Source organism: Nerophis lumbriciformis, linkage group LG11 (assembly GCF_033978685.3).
Source record: "Nerophis lumbriciformis linkage group LG11, RoL_Nlum_v2.1, whole genome shotgun sequence".
Lineage (NCBI taxonomy): Eukaryota > Metazoa > Chordata > Actinopteri > Syngnathiformes > Syngnathidae > Nerophis > Nerophis lumbriciformis.
This window is the reverse complement of record NC_084558.2, coordinates 40,362,623-40,380,402: the sequence shown is the minus strand read 5'-3', so window position 1 is coordinate 40,380,402 and position 17,780 is coordinate 40,362,623. Positions and strand designations below refer to the sequence as shown.

The following is a 17,780-nucleotide window of genomic DNA, read 5'->3' as shown; positions in this document are numbered from 1 at the left end:
TTGGCACTCAGCATCAAGGGTTGGAATTGAGGGTTAAATCACCAAAAAAAAGATTCCCGGGCGCGGCACAGCTGCTGCCCACTGCTCCCCTCACCTCCCAGGGGGTGAACAAGGGGATGGGTCAAATGCAGAGAACAAATTTCACCACACCGAGTGTGTGTGTGACAATCATTGGTACTTTAACTTAACTTAACTTTTTTGTAGGACGGTGGTTGCTACGGTGACCTCTTTTGCAAAGCCCTGAAAACCTACAACATGCTCTGCTTCGGCATCTACCGGCTACGTGACGCACATCTAAACGCCCAAAGTCAATGTACCAAACGGTGAGTTTCCCGTCTTTATGGTAACAAACTTATATCCACAGTACTTAAGCGTGAATGTGTTGGCTCTTTTTCTCCAGATACGTCATCACCAACCCACCGTACGCCTTTGAGCTGGTGCCCTCCGACCTCATCTTCTGCCTAATGCAGTTTGACCACAACGCTGGCCAGTCGCGGACCAGCCTCTCGCACTTGTCTCACTCGTCGCATTCCTCCAGCAAAAAGAGCTCCTCCGTCCACTCCCTCACCGCCATCAACCGCAACAACCGCACCAAGAGCAGAGATCCCCGGGACAAGCTAAAGTACGTATGCACCAAACCAAGTACAATACTCAATCAGCTTGTAGGACTTTTTTAGATTAAAGACTTGCAGCTCTTCTTAAAGGGGAACTGCATGTTTTTTTAATTTTGCTGATACCTCACAATCATTATGAGCAGTGTTTGTAATAACGGCGTTACTTTTTACTAGTAACGCGTAATTTAATTATTTACTTTTAGGTCCGTTACAACGCCGTTAGCGATACCCTGATGTAGGGCTGGGCGATATGGCCTTTTATTAATATCTCGATATTTTCAGGCCATGTCACGATACGCGATATATATCTCGATATTTTGCCTTAGCCTTGAATGAACACTTGATGCATATAATCACAGCAGTATGATGATTCTGTGTCTACATTAAAACACTTTTGTCACATACTGCATTAATATATGCTAATTTTTAACTTTCATGCAGAGAGGGAAATCACAACTAAGTCAATTTACCAAAACTGTATTTATTAAACAGTTATTAAGCAGTGGCACAAACATTCATGTCATTTTAAAACAAGCTATGAGTGCACTTTTGTGCATGATGTCACTAAGATGACATATCAAACAACACTAAATTAAAGTGCACTTTATGTACAGAACGCCACTACAATAGTTTAAAACAAATAAAGTGCACTTTTGTGCATGATGTCACACAATATATTTCAATAACTGTCAAATAAAAATGAGCTGCATAATAGGAAATCAAATAGTGTATGTCCTTCGCTATGTGGTAGGTTCCTGCGGACGTTATCTCCTTCTGTTGTTGACTAGTTTTTTCATACGGTGTTGATGTAGAAATGGTTGCTTCGGCATTTCGTTGGTGTGGCACCGAACGGAGATGTTGACATGCGGCGTTTCAAGCACGCTTCATTCTCTAGCGGGTGACTTTTCAAATGGTGCTACAAATTAGTGGTGGTGCTACTTTTTGTAGCAACGTTTTTGCCGCATATCTGACATATTACGGTTGTCTGTTCGACATCTTCCCGCTTGAAGCCAAACTACCGCCAGACGATGGACCCCCTGCAGTTTTTCTTGGGAATTCATTCTTCCTTCATTTGTTACCAGATTTGCATCTTTCTCTCGTATTACCGCTCGCACTGCTCCGCTAGCATCACAGCTAACTTTACCATGCCGCTACGTTTCTGCTCTGCAAGGGTGTATGACGTTGCACGCGCGACAGTATGTAAGAAGGTGCGCTTGTTTTATGTCTCTGTGAGAAGGAGAGCCAAGAAAGAGTGAGAAAAGCCTGTAGTGTAATGCCCGCAGCTAAAAGCAACTGCGTGAGAACGTAAACGCGAATATCACGATAGTCATTTTATATATCGTACAGAGACAAACCCGCGATATATCGAGTATATTCGATATATCACCCAGCCCTACGTGGTGCGCTACTTTTAATGTGGTTTTATGTCAACAAGACAGCGTCATAAGTGCAGCAAGTTCAATGCAGGAAATAGCTTTTTACTAATGAAACCAACAAGAAGCACCTCACTAAAATGAACTTGATATCAAATAGGAAGAGGCATAGTCACACTGACACAGCAGACAACATATGCACACAATGGGAATAACAAATCAATGATTGAAGTGACAAACATGCCATACCGTTTGTTAACAAGATGATGTGACAGCCATCGAAGCATATTCAATTAACCAAAAGTAACTGTAATCTGGTGAAAAATTTCAAAAGCACTGGCATCAGAGTCGACAAACTGCCGCTGCTAACTGCTAAAGCTAACAAACACAGCTCTGTTGATACCCTTGATGTCACCCATCACTAGGCAACAGGCCCCGCTTTTTAAAAACACACACACACTGTTCACTCATATGAGACGTCTCTTGACTGCATATGCCAGATATTTGAAGTTAATTTTTCTTAAGTAACAGTAATCACTTTCCCTAGTCCATTTATCTTTATTAAAGAGTATTTCCGAAAGGAATTCAAATACTTTTTTGGTAAAGTAATGAGTGACTATAATTAGTTACATTTTAAAAGTAATTTTCAGAACACTGATTATGAGAGACAAGAACATACGTCTTCTTTTTCTTAGGATTCTTAAGATTTAAAAAATGCTTGCAAGATGTGGCTAAAGGGAGTCACCATTGCCCTCTAAAATGACTTCAAAACCCTCCGTCAACGTTTTGTATACACACTGCAAGTCTATATATAATGTACAAACAGACACATACATAACAATATGTAATATGTACAATATTTACCGTATTTTGGTCATTTTATGCACTACCGGAACTTATTTCCTGGGCGAAAAATTATTTCCTTTCCGATAACAGCGCACTTCCGACAACAAGTGTGTTCCAACTTCCTGAAACAAACATGAGTGTCTTCTAATCATGGCAGACTTGGTAACAGACAACGAAGATGACTTTTTTTTGTACAAGTGAGGATTCACAACCTTATCTTTTTGAAGCTGAATATACGGAAGATGAACTGCTGCTTATAGAAGCGAGCCCGAAGAGAGGGTGAAATGTTGGAGCAGACGGTAGCCGAGAGAGTGAGGTCAGCCTGACTTGACGCTGTAAATGTGGAACTTAGAGCCAAGCTATGTGGAAATATAAACTAAACTAAATTCAGCTGCACCAAACAGACACCTACCTGTCCATCATTTAAGTCACTATAATATTGATCATGACACACGCAGTACGTCATGATTGTTAGTACAACTACATACACTGTCGAGCTAGCTGTGTACAAACAAAACATGAAATACTTTAAAGATTCTGTAATATGCTTGTTCATGTTTTTTAGTCAGTACAGACTGGTGTCCTATTTCATTCAGTGTTGTGCATTACAAACTCAGCTGCTGACGCTGAAGTTAACATAGAGCTCATGCCGTAGCATGCCATCACAAGACGATGTTACTACTACTCTTACAATAACAATGTTGCTACAGCTTGGTTATTATACAGATTACAGAACATAAATGAAGTATTGTTGGCAATTTTTGAATGCATTTTAAAGGGATTTAGAGGCACAATGACTTGTGCTCATTAGCAAAACAAGCTGATTATTACAAATTAAATAATTAAAAAAACCATTGTGTTCTTGTCTCTCATAACGATTGCGAAGAAAGGCAAAAATTCCAAAAAAGATGTGCAGTTCCCCTTTAAGTCAGTCTGTTGTCCTTTTGGTTTGGTAGTTACACACATGTATTGTGCTGCACAGGCTGTACATACCATCATTAAAAACTGTAAGGTTCCTAGTAGGACTGTTGATGTTGAAAACTAGGGGTGCTCCGATAGAAATGTTGATCTCATACAATATCATACCTGCCAACTTTTGAAATCATAAAAACCTAGTAGCCAGGGTCCAGGGGCCGCAGGCCCCGGTAGGTCCAGGACAAAGTCCTGGTGGGGGGTTCAGGCTTCGCCCCCGACGCAAAATGATTATTAGCATTCAGACAGGTTAAAATGTTGCTAAAACCATCACTTTTCTATCAGTCACAGTGACTTTTCAAAACAAAAATATTACAGCAAAAATCATATGGGTTGATTGACATGTTTATTCTGTAAGCTAACTTCAATAGTTTGAAATTATTTTGACAGTTAATGCCAGTTATCCTGTCAACCTTTCACAAGACTTCAATTTGTTAATTGAAAGTATAAACAGTATAAACACTTTTTACAGTAAACAAATGGTAAAACAGTACTAAACAATTCCATAAAAAAAAAAATTGGTGTCATTATTAACTTTCTGTCCAAGCTTGTATAATCTACTGCCTTGTTCAATTGTAAAAAATATTCTGTGCCTAAAATTCACATTTCTATCACAATTATCATACTGTAAACATGGTAAGCTAACTTCATTAAAATTAATAGTCCTGTCAATAGCATGGAATTACAATTCAAATGTAGTTTTTTTGTAAGCCTTTCAAAAGAATTCAAAATATGAAAAATTAATGAAAATTAATTTAAGCCATCAGACACTTGAAAAGTGGCACATCACATCTCTAATGTAATCATTTTAACTTTTCAACAGAAATAGCACTGCAAAAATATTAAGGACATACTTCTGTATTTTGGTAGTTATGCTGTCAACAAGATTTCTTCAACTTGGACTTGAAAGCATAAATAGTATAAACAATTTTAACAGTATAACAGTACTAAACAATTCCAATAGATAACATTGGTGTCATTACCTTTTTGTGGCTAAAATCCAAAAAACGTTGCAAGTTTTCCACTTGTATCGCTAGCAACGGCATTAGATTTGTGTTCTTTTGTCCCAACGTGGTCTTTTACATCGCTAATTCCTCCGTGTCCGATCGAAAAATCTTGTCTGCACAAGGTGCAATTCGCGTAGTTTTCACCCTTTTTGGAACGGATAATTATTCCCGGATAGGCTTTTGAATATTCTTCACGGAATGACTGCAGTTTTCTTTTCGGTTTAAGACTCGTATGCGATTTTTCTCCGGCTGATTCCATGATCGTTCGCTCGTTTGGAAACAATGACAACAGGTGCCTCGTGCTTGGCAGCGGTGCTATAAATAGCCTCGCGGAATGGCTCGATAGGAAGTTACGGGAAGCAGGTCGAATGTCATTGTTGTTACGCGATTTCGTGAATAAAACTTGAAAAAAAAAATATTTTTTTTAATTAATGAAAAACCGTATTTTTTATCACTGCAACCATAACCCGGAATAGGTTGATGAAAACCGTACTAATTACGGGAAAACCGGAGTAGTTGGCAGGTATGCAATATCAACACAATTCATACATACTTTTATTTTGTAGTCAGGAATGTTAGAAAATGTTTGATCAAGTGAAATTGGTCAGAGAGCAATGCTAGGTATGAAAAACACTAACCTATTTATTTATTAATCGTCTGGAATTGATTTATACTGTCTTTAACTTGAAGTGGAACAGTAATTGGTTTTGCCGACACCCAGTGGTCACAAGAATTATCCCACTATAACATGCTATCGTTTTATTTTGCCAATTGTATATGTTAAAACCTTAATATCATAGAGTTAGATAATTGGCGCTGTCTTAGAAGTATGTTAACTTCTCCTATATTACAGGGTAATTTTAGCATGTAATATTAGTTAGCATGCTAACATTAGCATGCTAACTTTTTATGCTGGACTTTTCACTAATTTTATGCAATTAAACCTAAAAATCATGGCTTTGGATACTTGGTGCCATCTTGGAAGTATGCTAACTTCAATCAGAGGTTTACAGCAACGATAACAGGCCCATCAACATTTCCGCAGGAATTTGCTCGTTATTACTGTACCTCAATATGGCAGGAGCAGTTTGACTACTCGCGCCTTAAGAACAGCAAAGATCCTCCATCTGACGGGAGTACCAGTGAATGTGTTCTACCTTAGAATCCACTAACGTCTGGCACTAACAGACCTTTGATGTGTCTTGTAGAAAAGACATGGTTTACAGATGAGCAGGACAACACTCACCTGAGGACCATGCAGCACATCAAGCCTGTGAATACGCTCGCCAACAACAAGATCGCCGGCAGCTCGATCCCCATCGGGGAAGCGGACGACGAAGGCCGGCATCTGGAACCCTAGAGTGGGGACAAATACGTAGACAATCAAACCGTTGCGGGCGGCTGGAGCTGAGCACCAAATAAAAGTTGCCTTCCCAGCTGACTGTTGACCAACAACATTCACACTCGTCGGTGTTTGCACACTTCTTCTGTACAGCGATGGCCACCGTTGGTTCACAACATTTGTGATTAGGGCCAGTTGTTACCAATGACACTCAGCTCCAGCCTTACTGTTTGTCGTCGACTTACCTTTGCCTTTTTTCACAACGTAATAAATGTTTTCATGTCGGGTAAACTCACTGGCTTTCTTCCAAATATGATAGAGCTGTTTTGCTAATGACAAAATCACCAAAAACAAAACTGAAGCCACGTATCGCATAACGTGGGCGTAATGAAGTCCTCCTTTGGCTGGAAGCACTGCCCGATGATACATACGCGTTTGTATTATTTCTTTGACACCCCCGTGAAAACAGCTCTATCATACGTTCCATGTTACGTCCCTGTGATCAAAGCATATCCGCTTTAGCGTGTGTTTGACTAAGATGTGTCACTGGTACCACCAGAGGGCAGTGCTTCAGCCAACGGAGGACTCCAGACGGCCCACAGCTGCGAGAAGAGGCTTCAGTTTCGATTGAATTAGAAAATGTCTTAACTCTAACAATGTGAAATGTTTCGCTCTTAACTTGTGGCCACAAAAACAGTGCTGCTAAGTTATGTCTACTACTAATAGGCTTGTAAATTTGTTGGGTTTTTTTGTATTTTCAACAAATTAAACAACTATGTATTGTGTTCTCCTATTTTTTGTCTGAATCCGGGGGGCTTTGAATTTGGTGCACCTAAACACCAGCCAGGCAGCATTTACTGTCGTACACTGGTAGACACTTTTATAGGCACCAACTGAATTATGTTGGTTCTACTGGGTATGGATTCATGTCAAATCCAACGGTTTTCGATACCGGTGTTGCACGTGACCACTAAACACCGACTCAAAGCACTCAGCCAAACTCCTAAGTAATGTTGCAATTTATACTTGGTAGAAAACGCTCAAACGTAAAATAAGTCTCCAGTGTTCCAAAATGTTAGCTTGATGCTAATTCCCACTGGATTTGCCACAGACAGGCTACCATTAGCATTGGTGATTGTACATGGCACCTCCAAATTTGGCAATGAAATCTACAACGAGGATGCACGTTACGATCACACAGCTGGTGTGTAATAAGCGCAGTACTTACAGTATACACACTTTGCAGAGCGCAACTTAACTCATTCAGGTTCCTGGAAAACCTACTTGCTAGTTAGCCAATCCATTACTGCCATTGAATGTCTTGGAATTGCATTGCAAATGGTACCGTATCTGTTCAAATGTGAACGGTACCCATCCCTACACACTGGGGCCAGAGTTGGGTAGAGTAGCCAAACATTGTACTCAAGTAAGAGTAGCGTTACTTCAGAGTAATATAAATCAAATAAAAATACTCATCCAAATAATTAAGTATGTATGGAGAAAACTACTCAAGTAACTGGTGAGTAACTTCTGATTCATTTAGTAGCTATTTTCTAATGGTACCTGAACTACAACTGTAGTTGGTGTGTGCTACTACAACTACATGTAGTATAAAACATGTACTTTTTACAGTCACTTATGACGTTATAACAGAGTTATTGTTAGCGTATGCGCAGCTAAAACAAATATCCTCTACAACTTACCGCAATATGCTTTCTCTAGTTGAAAGTGGAATTATTGCAGGCTGAAATGTGAACATTTCATATATATACTTAAATATACTGTATATGTACATGTCATGTTTCATAGTTTGTAAGTAAACATTAAAGTTGTGCTGAATCGTATAGGATTTGTCACTTTTTACAGTGTGTTCATGTTCAGACTGCCAGTCTGTTTGATTGGTCCAATGGGATCAAAGGTTGCTAAGGCTTACATTGGATTGGTGGAACAGAGTCATGTGACCATTCCCGCTGGATGAAGTGTCTTGACTGGCCAAATTATTTATTTGAAAGCAGTAATCAATAGATTGTTAATACATATTATTATGATATAAATTAGGGATGTTCCGTTGTTCAAGCTTTTATACTGCCGATTCCGATACTGATCATCTATGAGAGAGATTGGCCGATACCAATATGTATTAACTGTACAATTTCAAATGTATTAATAGTGAGTATTATTGACAGTGAAACAATATCAACACAATATTAAAAAAATAAAGCCGTGTTCTCTTTTATTACTTATTATTATTGAACAATAGTACAGAATAACCAACCAAAAGTAAAAAAAAAATACCATCACAATTATTCCCTGAGTTTATAAACATGAACAACCAAAAAAATTATTTTGAAAAAATTAAAATATCGATCTGATCACCCTTGTATTGATATGTGGTGTACTGATTGTGACAATTCTGACAGACCAACAGTTGTTATATTATTTATCTAACTCTTATTAATCTTCTTGTTAATTTATGTTGTATTCATGTTTCAAGTTTCATGTTCTTGTTATGGTTTCAAGCTAGTTTAGTGGTTAGCTTACCTATTAGCATGCCTGCTCCTGGCTTGCTCTCTGTGTAGCCTCCAGTCATTGATACTTGATAATGACACTCAAGCTACTAAAAAATTGACTTTATTTGCCGTAAAAGAGGTGATTATTATTCGTTTAGGGGATCGGCTCCACACATGTCAGCCAGAGAGGATCGGCGTTTGTGATGGCCTTAGAAGGCATTAATCGGCGATGGCCTATCACATACTTTTACACGAATATCGGCGAGTACTGATCAGTGGCCGATCGATTGGCACATCCCAAATATAAATTAATGTAGCGATTGGAATTAAGTCAACGAAACGGACTAAAAATAGCGTTTCTTCTCCACTAAAATGCTTAGGTAAAAAGAATGATAAATGATAATGGGTTATACTTGTATAGCGCTTTTCTACCTTCAAGGTACTCAAAGCGCTTTGACAGTATTTCCACATTCACCCATACATTCACACACTGATGGCGGGAGATGCCATGCAAGGCGCTAACCAGCAGCCATCAGGAGCAAGGGGTGAAGTGTCTTGCCCAAGGACACAACGGACGTGACTAGGATGGTAGAAGGTGGGGATTGAACCCCAGTAACCAGCAACCCTCCGATTGCTGGCACGGCCACTCTACTAACTTCGCCACGCCAATAAAAATATTCTTACAAGTACAAATTATCCAAAAAATTACTAAATGTAATAGAGTAAATGTTGCGCGTTACTACCAACCTTTGTCAGACGCACATGCCCACCGGATCATGGATCACTTGGTAGCAGGGCTCACACTTCACGAAACCTAGAGGAAAATATGTGAATTAATGGATGAGAACTATACCTAATTTTGACAGAGACAGTTTAAAACTATAAAGATCCCCACAGTATATGCAACATGGTACAATTGGTCTGATGCTCACCTATAGTCCAGTATTGATCTGAATGCTGGGTCTGTTTAGTCTCTAAAAGTAGTATAGCTTCGGGAATAACCCTACAAATTAATAATTGATTGATTGATTGAAACTTTTATCAGTAGACTGCACAGTACAGTACATATTCCGTACAATTGACCACTAAATGGCAACACCCGAATAAGTTGTTCAACTAGTTTAAGTCGGGGTCCACGTTAATCAATTCATGGTACAAATATATACTATCATCATAATACAGTCATCACACAAGTTAATCATCAGAGTATATACATTGAATTATTTACATTACATACAATCCGGGGGTGGGTTGTGCAGGGGGTTGGGGCGGGGGGGTTAGGTTTGGTTGATATCAGCACTTCAGTCATCAACAATTGCATCATCAGAGAAATGGACATTGAAACAGTGTAGGTCTGACTTGGTAGGATATGTACAGCGAGCAAAGAACATAGTGAGCTCAGAAAGCATAAGAACAAGTATATACATTTGATTATTTACAATCCGGGGAGGTGGGATGTGGTGGGGGGAGGGTGTTAGTCAAGGGTTGTAGTTGCCTGGAGGTGTTCTTTTAGTGAGGTTTTGAAGGAGGATAGAGATACACTTTCTTGTACATCTGTTGGGAGTGCATTCCACATTGATGTGGCATAGAAAGAGAATGAGTTACGACCTTTGTTAGTTCGGAATCTGGGTATAACGTGGTTAGTTGAGCTCCCCCTTGTGTTGTGGTTATGGCGGTCATTTACGTTAAGGAAGTAGTTTGACATGTACTTCGGTATCAGGGAGGTGTAGTGAATTTTATAGACTAGGCTCAGTGCAAGTTGTTTTACTCTGTCCTCCACCCTGAGCCAGCCCACTTTGGAGAAGTGGGTAGGATTGAGGTGTGATCTGAGGTGGAGGTCTAGAAGTAACTTGACTAGTTTGTTCTGGGATGTTTGGAGTCTAGATTTGAGGGTTTTGGAGGTGCTGGGGTCCCAGGAGGTGCAAGCGTAATCGAAAAAGGGTTGAAAGAGAGTTCCCGCTAGAATCTTCATGGTGCTTTTGTTGACCAGAGAGGAGTTTCTATAGAGAAATCTTGTTCGTTGGTTGACCTTTTTGATTACAACATTATAACAGCTAACAAAATGCAAACAAGTAGTAAGATGGCAGTACAAAAAGTGCTAAGGCAAACCAGCCTAGCAGTAGCATTTACAGTATTAAGAATATCGTGGAAAAAATTACCACTAGCCTGTGCGTGAAAATTACACCCTGTGATTTTCAGTAAGTGCTCCAAAGTGATAGGCTGAACGATGACATGCTAACAGATCGCATTGCAAGTACACAATGTGCCAAATACGCGCCCATCCTAACAGTGGGTACATGCTAATGTATAGCAATATGAGTAGAGAAAGTGACAAGTACGTTACCATGCTAACAGATGGCAAAAAAAATCTAAATATGCTACCATGCTAACAATGGGTACATGCTAACGTGAGTACAGCTTGTATCAAATATGCTACAATGCTAACAATGGGTAGATGCTAACATATAACAATCTGAGTACAAAACGAGCCAAATATGCTACCATGCTAACAATGGGTACACGCTAACATAAAAATGTGACTATAGAAAACATGCTAACAGATCACAATGCGTGTACAGAAAAATCCAAATATGCTACCATGCTAACAATGGGTACACGCTAACATATAGAAATGTGACTATAGAAAAGATGCTAACAGATCACAATGCGTGTACAGAAAAATCCAAATATACTACCATGCTAACAATGGGTACTTGCTAACGTGAGTACAGCAAGTGTCAAATATGCTACAATTCTAACAATGGGTACATGCTAACATATAGCAATGTAACTACAGAAATTGCCAAATATGTTACCATGCTAACAAGCTAACAGATAGCAATGTGGTTACAGAACGTACCAAATATGCTATTGTGCTAACAATGGGCACATGCTAACAGATAGCACAGAATTTGCCAAATATGTTACCGAGCTAACATATAGCAATGTGGTTACAAAAAATGCCAAGTATGCTACCATGCTAACAAGTTAACAGATAGCAATGTGGTTACAGAAAGTGCCAAGAATGCTACCTTGCTAACAATGCATACATGCTAACATATAGCAATCGGACTACAGAAAGTGCCAAATATGTTACAATGCTAACAAGCTAACATAGCAATGTTGTTACAGAACGCACCAAATATGCTACCATGCTAACAATGGGTACATGCTAACATATAACAATGTGACTACAGAAAGAGCCAAATATGTTACCATGCTAACAAGCTAACAGATAGCAATGTTGTTATAGAATGCACCAAATATGCTACCATGCTAACAATGGGTACATGCAAACATATAGAAACATTCCATTGACGATAATGTTTCAAAATACAAGATGATATAATTTGGACCTGAGCGTTTCCACCGTACGATCAATCCGCGTCACGAACTTAACGACCCAGCGTGGCTAACAGATAAGCAAGCAAGGCGCGGTCGCCACAGGCTGGCCTCGTGACGCCGGTTTCCACGGCGACGCTGCGCTCGGAGCGCACGAGTGCCACGGTGGATAAACAGCGATCCTTTAGCAAAACAAGGGGTCATTACGGCAGCTTGTCAAATCAATGTTGAGAGTGTCCCGGCTGATTAAGGCGTCGTCCTCTCAGCGGTGACACAGTGTCAATAGTGGCTGGCCCGTGGCGGCACACTCCCATGATTGGACTGAAAGGCCTATCAGTCAGGCGGCTGAGCTGGACTAATGATTCCCTCTGCTGCCTATTAGACAGACATGACAGTTTAATCCTGTGGGCCAGACCAGGGAAAAGTGACCTTGGCGCTTCACGTTGAGGCTGAGGTGAATTGACAAGAGCAGATAAATCTTTACCTTTGGGCTATTAACCGAATTAAAACAACGGCAAACACGAGGAAGACGCTGTTCTTTCTCCTCTCTTCTTGTTCCCTTTGCTCATTTAAAACGCCTCACTTGGGAATAATTGGCTTCAACAACAACAAGAAGTGCTGACAAAGCTAATACGCTGTTTTGCTCATCCTTTGCCACATACGCTAGTTACATACGCTAGCTACATACGCTAGCTACGTAAGCTAACTACATATGTCCGCAACATACGCTAGCTACATATGTTAGCTACATACACTAGCTACACACACTAGTTACCTTAGCTAGGTATCTAAGCTAGTTACATACGCTAAGTAAGTTACATACACTATAATATTTACATACACTTGTTACATATACTATAGTAGTTACATACACTATAGTAGTTACATACGATTGTTACACACGCTTCTTACATACACTATAGTAGTGACATACGATTGCTACATAAACTATAGAATTTACATACGCTAGTTACATACGCTACAGTAGTTACATACGCTATAGTAGTTACAGACGCTGGGTATATACATTATAGTAGTTACATACGATTGCTACATAAACTATAGTATTTACATACGCTAGTTACATACACTATAGTAGTGACAAACGCTATAGTAGTTACAGACGCTTGGTACATACATTATAGTAGTTACATACGATTGTTACATACACTATAGTAGTTACATACGATTGTTACATACGCTTGTTACATACGCTTGTTACATACGTTTGTTATATACGCTTGTTACATACACTATAGTTACTATACATTACATACGCTAGCTACATAAGCTGACTACATATGTCCGCGACATACGCTAGCTACATAAGCTAACTACATATGTCCGCGACATACGCTAGCTACATATGTTAGCTATATACACTAGGTACATACGCTAAGCTAGTTACATACTCTATAGTAGTTACAAGCACTTGTTACATACACTATAAGTTACATACACTTGTTACATACACTATAATAGTTACATACACTATAATAATTACATACACTTGTTACATACACTATAGTAGTTACATACACTATAGTAGTTACATATGATTGTTACATACGCTTCTTACATACACTATAGTAGTTACATACGATTGTTACATAAACTATAGTATTTACATACGCTAATTACATACACTATAGTAGTTACATACGCTATAGTAGTTACAAACGCTTGGTACATACATTATAGTAGTTACATACGATTGTTACATACGCTAGTTATATACGCTTGTTACATACACTATAGTAGTTACATACGATTGTTACATACACTATAATAGTTACATACACTATAATAATTACATACACTTGTTACATACACTATAATAGTTACATACACTATAATAATTACATACACTTGTTACAAACACTATAGTAGTTACATACACTATAGTAGTTACATATGATTGTTACATACACTTCTTACATACACTATAGTAGTTACATACGATTGTTACATAAACTATAGTATTTACATACGCTAGTTACATACACTATAGTAGTTACATACCCGATAGTAGTTACAAACGCTTGGTACATACATAATAGTTACATACGATTGTTACATACGCTTGTTACATACACTATAGTAGTTACATACGATTGTTACATACACTATAGTAGTTACATACGATTGTTACATACGCTTGTTACATACACTATAGTAGTTACATACGCTTGTTACATACACTATAGTAGTTACATACGATTGTTACATACGCTAGTTATATATGCTTGTTACATACGCTATAGTAGTTATACACGCTACAGTAGTTACATCTGCTATAGTAGTTACAGACGCTTGGTACATACACTATAGTAGTTACATACGCTAGTTACATCTGCTATAGTAGTTAGACGCTTGGTACATACACTATAGTAGTTACATACGCTAGTTACATACACTATAGTAGTTACAGACGCTTGGTACATAGACGACAGTAGTTACATACAATAGTTACATACCATGTAGGCCGTTTTTCTCTTTAAAGCTGTCATCGCTCCAAAAATAATAATGAATACAAATCAATGTTGTTATGAATTATTGACCTATTGAAGGCTCCAATTAATTCACATAAAATACTCCACTTTGAAATATTTTTGGGGAAAAATAGTGCATATTGTATGTGTTTGCCATATAAAAAACAAAGATAAATTAAAAACAAAATAAAAATATAAAAACGTATTATCGACAGATAGGTCTGAAGTTGAGTGTTAAATAGTTTAAAAAAAAGAAAAGAAAAGAAAAAAGAAAAGAAAAAAGGACTTATTTTCAAACACTTGTTGAGTGGGCCTTTTTGGTTCGCCAATAATTTTAGTATTGTTTTATTAACAGTCATTGCTCAAAAAATAATAATGAATTAAAAATAATGGTGTTATGAATTTGACCTATTCTCGGATCCAATTACTTCACATCAAATATCCCACATTCAATTTTTGGGGGGGAAATGTTGCATATTTTATGTGTTTTTTCCAATAAAAAAAAGTTTTTTATTTTATTTTTATTTTATATTGATGGAGAGACCTTAAGTTGATCTAGAGATTTATGTGTTGAATAATAATTTAAAAAAATAAGACTTATTTTTAACATTTTTATGACGAAAATCCTTCCGGAACCAAACTTGAGGGCGAGCCGTAAAGGTTAAAAAATATAAATCTATATACTGTATTTGTTTTGATAATAAAAAATATCAAAATGACCCCCGCATGGTTACATTTTTCAGTGGTACAGTGGATGTGAAAGGGTTAATGTGTAGCCAAGGGTCAAAGGGAAAAAAGTCAAAAGTGAAATTGTCTTTGCTTTTCAGATATTGCTGCAAGATGTTGAGAATCCATGGCTGCGCGGCCTGAGGGCACGGTGTATTGCCTGGGACATCTATCTCAGGGCCATGAGAACATTGTCTCCACGCTTGGAGAAAGGCCATGTGTTTACACAGATGTTTGGAGCTTTTAGCACGCCGATCCATCTTTAGCGCCGGGGGCCATATGCATTTTGCATTAGTTTACCCTTTGATACGCACATGAAGGGATCTCGCACGCCGCCTACCAAAAACAGAGAATGGCGACTGCACTTCCATCATGAATTGGTAGAGGCATCTTCACACTCCAAAGATAAAAGTTCTTCATCTCATTACAACGGATTGCTGACGGGTGGCGGTCTCTCAGAGGTCAACACTTTTCTTTCAATGTGAGCGTGCAGAAATGATTCATTGGTTGGTTACGTTATATAAGGGACTCTTCACCTTTTTGACCTCGAGGCCCAATTTTTCCACTACACTTAAATTTTAATATTACTCTTGATTTGATTGGGGTTCATACTCCAACAGGCTCCTTCAGCTTCATTCCCACAGTGTTTGATTCAAGAACTCCTTCATTCCGCACTCCATCCAGCTGTATAATCACTCGCCATACAGCAATAGAGGATATCTGTCTATTACCTGACACCTTCTATGTTAGCTACTTCTCTTTGTTTATAATGTCTATTTTCTGCTGGATCTACTCTCTATTTTATGCTGTAGCTGTTACATATACTGTAATATTGTACATGGTAATTGTTATACATTGTATATATGATATAAACATAAAATATCAGTATATATCATATACTGTACATATATGATGTAAATATTACATATACGTTATATTTTATATTGCTACTACGGTACATTTTTAGTCTATTTTATACCTGCATTGTCCTTTCCATCCTTACACTTTCCATCATTTGTAACTGAACTACTGTGTGGAACTATTTCCCTTGTGGATCATTAAAGTTTGTCTAAGTCTAAGTCTATTTTATTCGTATTCAATAGTTATATCTGACCTACTTACAGTTGAACAGGATGCACTTTGTTAAATGATATGAAAGCATGTGTTAATCACAAAGATTATGATCAAGGCTTAGGTCAGGCTGATTATAAAAACAAATACTGATCAAATTTACTTCAAAACTGATGAACAATTAATTTACATGCAATTACACAGTGCTAAAGAAACATTCTAACTAAAGTAAAAAATAAATAATAATACATACAGTACGTTCCGAAATAAACTGTCCATAAAATTAAAGTACAAATGAAAATACACCATTTTAGTCATATTTTTGCGCTTAAGAAACTGCTCTATGACTTAAGCTCCAGACTTCTTCTGTTTGTCTGATATTGTCATTACTGCCACACGTGGTGGAAAAGTGTATTACAACTGAGTACTGTTGTAGCCCATACGGACCACAGCTGAGAAACAGACATTTTTTTAGTGGTCCACTAGGGGCCGCTCGCAGCCCAACAATGGTAAAGAAACACTCATGCCCAAACTCAATATCATACAGTCATTGGCTGGTCTAACATGTCAATCATCACTTTTATCTGATTTGAATGATCCTGAGTGACAACGTCCTCCATAATTAACAAACAAATGTCCATGGCAGGGGACGCTGGCTCTCATGGGATGACATCAATCTATACATTCATATTTACATACGTACAGTATTATTGTAATGCTATTTATTGTCATATGTATTGTCACTTTTGTATTATCATTTAACATTTGTAGGCTGTAACTGGGTAGATTTTATGAAAACGTACAAGTGTTTTAAAGAAAAAAAGTGTGCTAATAAGATTATTAGTATGATTATTATTATCAATATCGTAAATATATATATTGTTTTGGAATTATTTTCATGTTAGAAGCCATCAGTTTATCAATTAAAATGTAGTTTATTTAAAAAAATGTAAACAATAATAATAATTAGCATATAAAACTAAAACTAATTTATTAAAACAAATAACACTTTTTTTTTTAAACTCGTCATTTTTGTCATGGTAAAAGTCACAAGTTTATCATTACTATTATTACGTGTTATCACTTTTATACAACTTACAGTTTTTAGGCTACAAAAATAAAACAGACGTAAGGAAATAAAGTGTATTATTGTTACGATTATTATCTTAATTATATTGTTTTGGAATTATTTTCATGTTAAGGTCATCATTACATCAATTAAAATATATATATATTTTTTGTGTTTTGTTTTTTAAATATGTACAAAATAGAAACAAAAACCAAACGTATAAAACATACAAAAAGTACCTTATAATTGTAGTCATGGTAAAGGTCATACATTCCTATTATTATTACATTTATTCTATTTTATCTTCATATGTAAAAAAAAAAAAAATAGCACATAGTAACTAAAACCAAACTAGCAAAACATTAAAAAAAACTTGTAATTGTAACCATGGTAAAGGTCATAAAGTTTATCATCAA

General features: G+C 37.5%; 1 protein-coding gene across 6 annotated transcripts in view; it reads left to right on the top strand.

The window, feature by feature from the left end:
* Window positions 1-6,939, top strand: part of LOC133610392 (calcium-activated potassium channel subunit alpha-1a-like) — a 142,258-nt gene extending 135,319 nt beyond the window's left edge. For all 6 annotated transcript variants that reach the window (XM_061966597.2, XM_061966598.2, XM_061966596.2 and 3 more), the window contains 3 exons: window positions 205-323; window positions 401-622; window positions 6,021-6,939. In XM_061966597.2, the coding sequence (XP_061822581.1) occupies window positions 205-323; window positions 401-622; window positions 6,021-6,042 (363 nt within the window). In that variant the 3' untranslated portion in view covers window positions 6,043-6,939. The remainder of the gene's footprint in view (window positions 1-204; window positions 324-400; window positions 623-6,020) is intronic.
* Window positions 6,940-17,780: the final 10,841 nt, after the last annotated feature.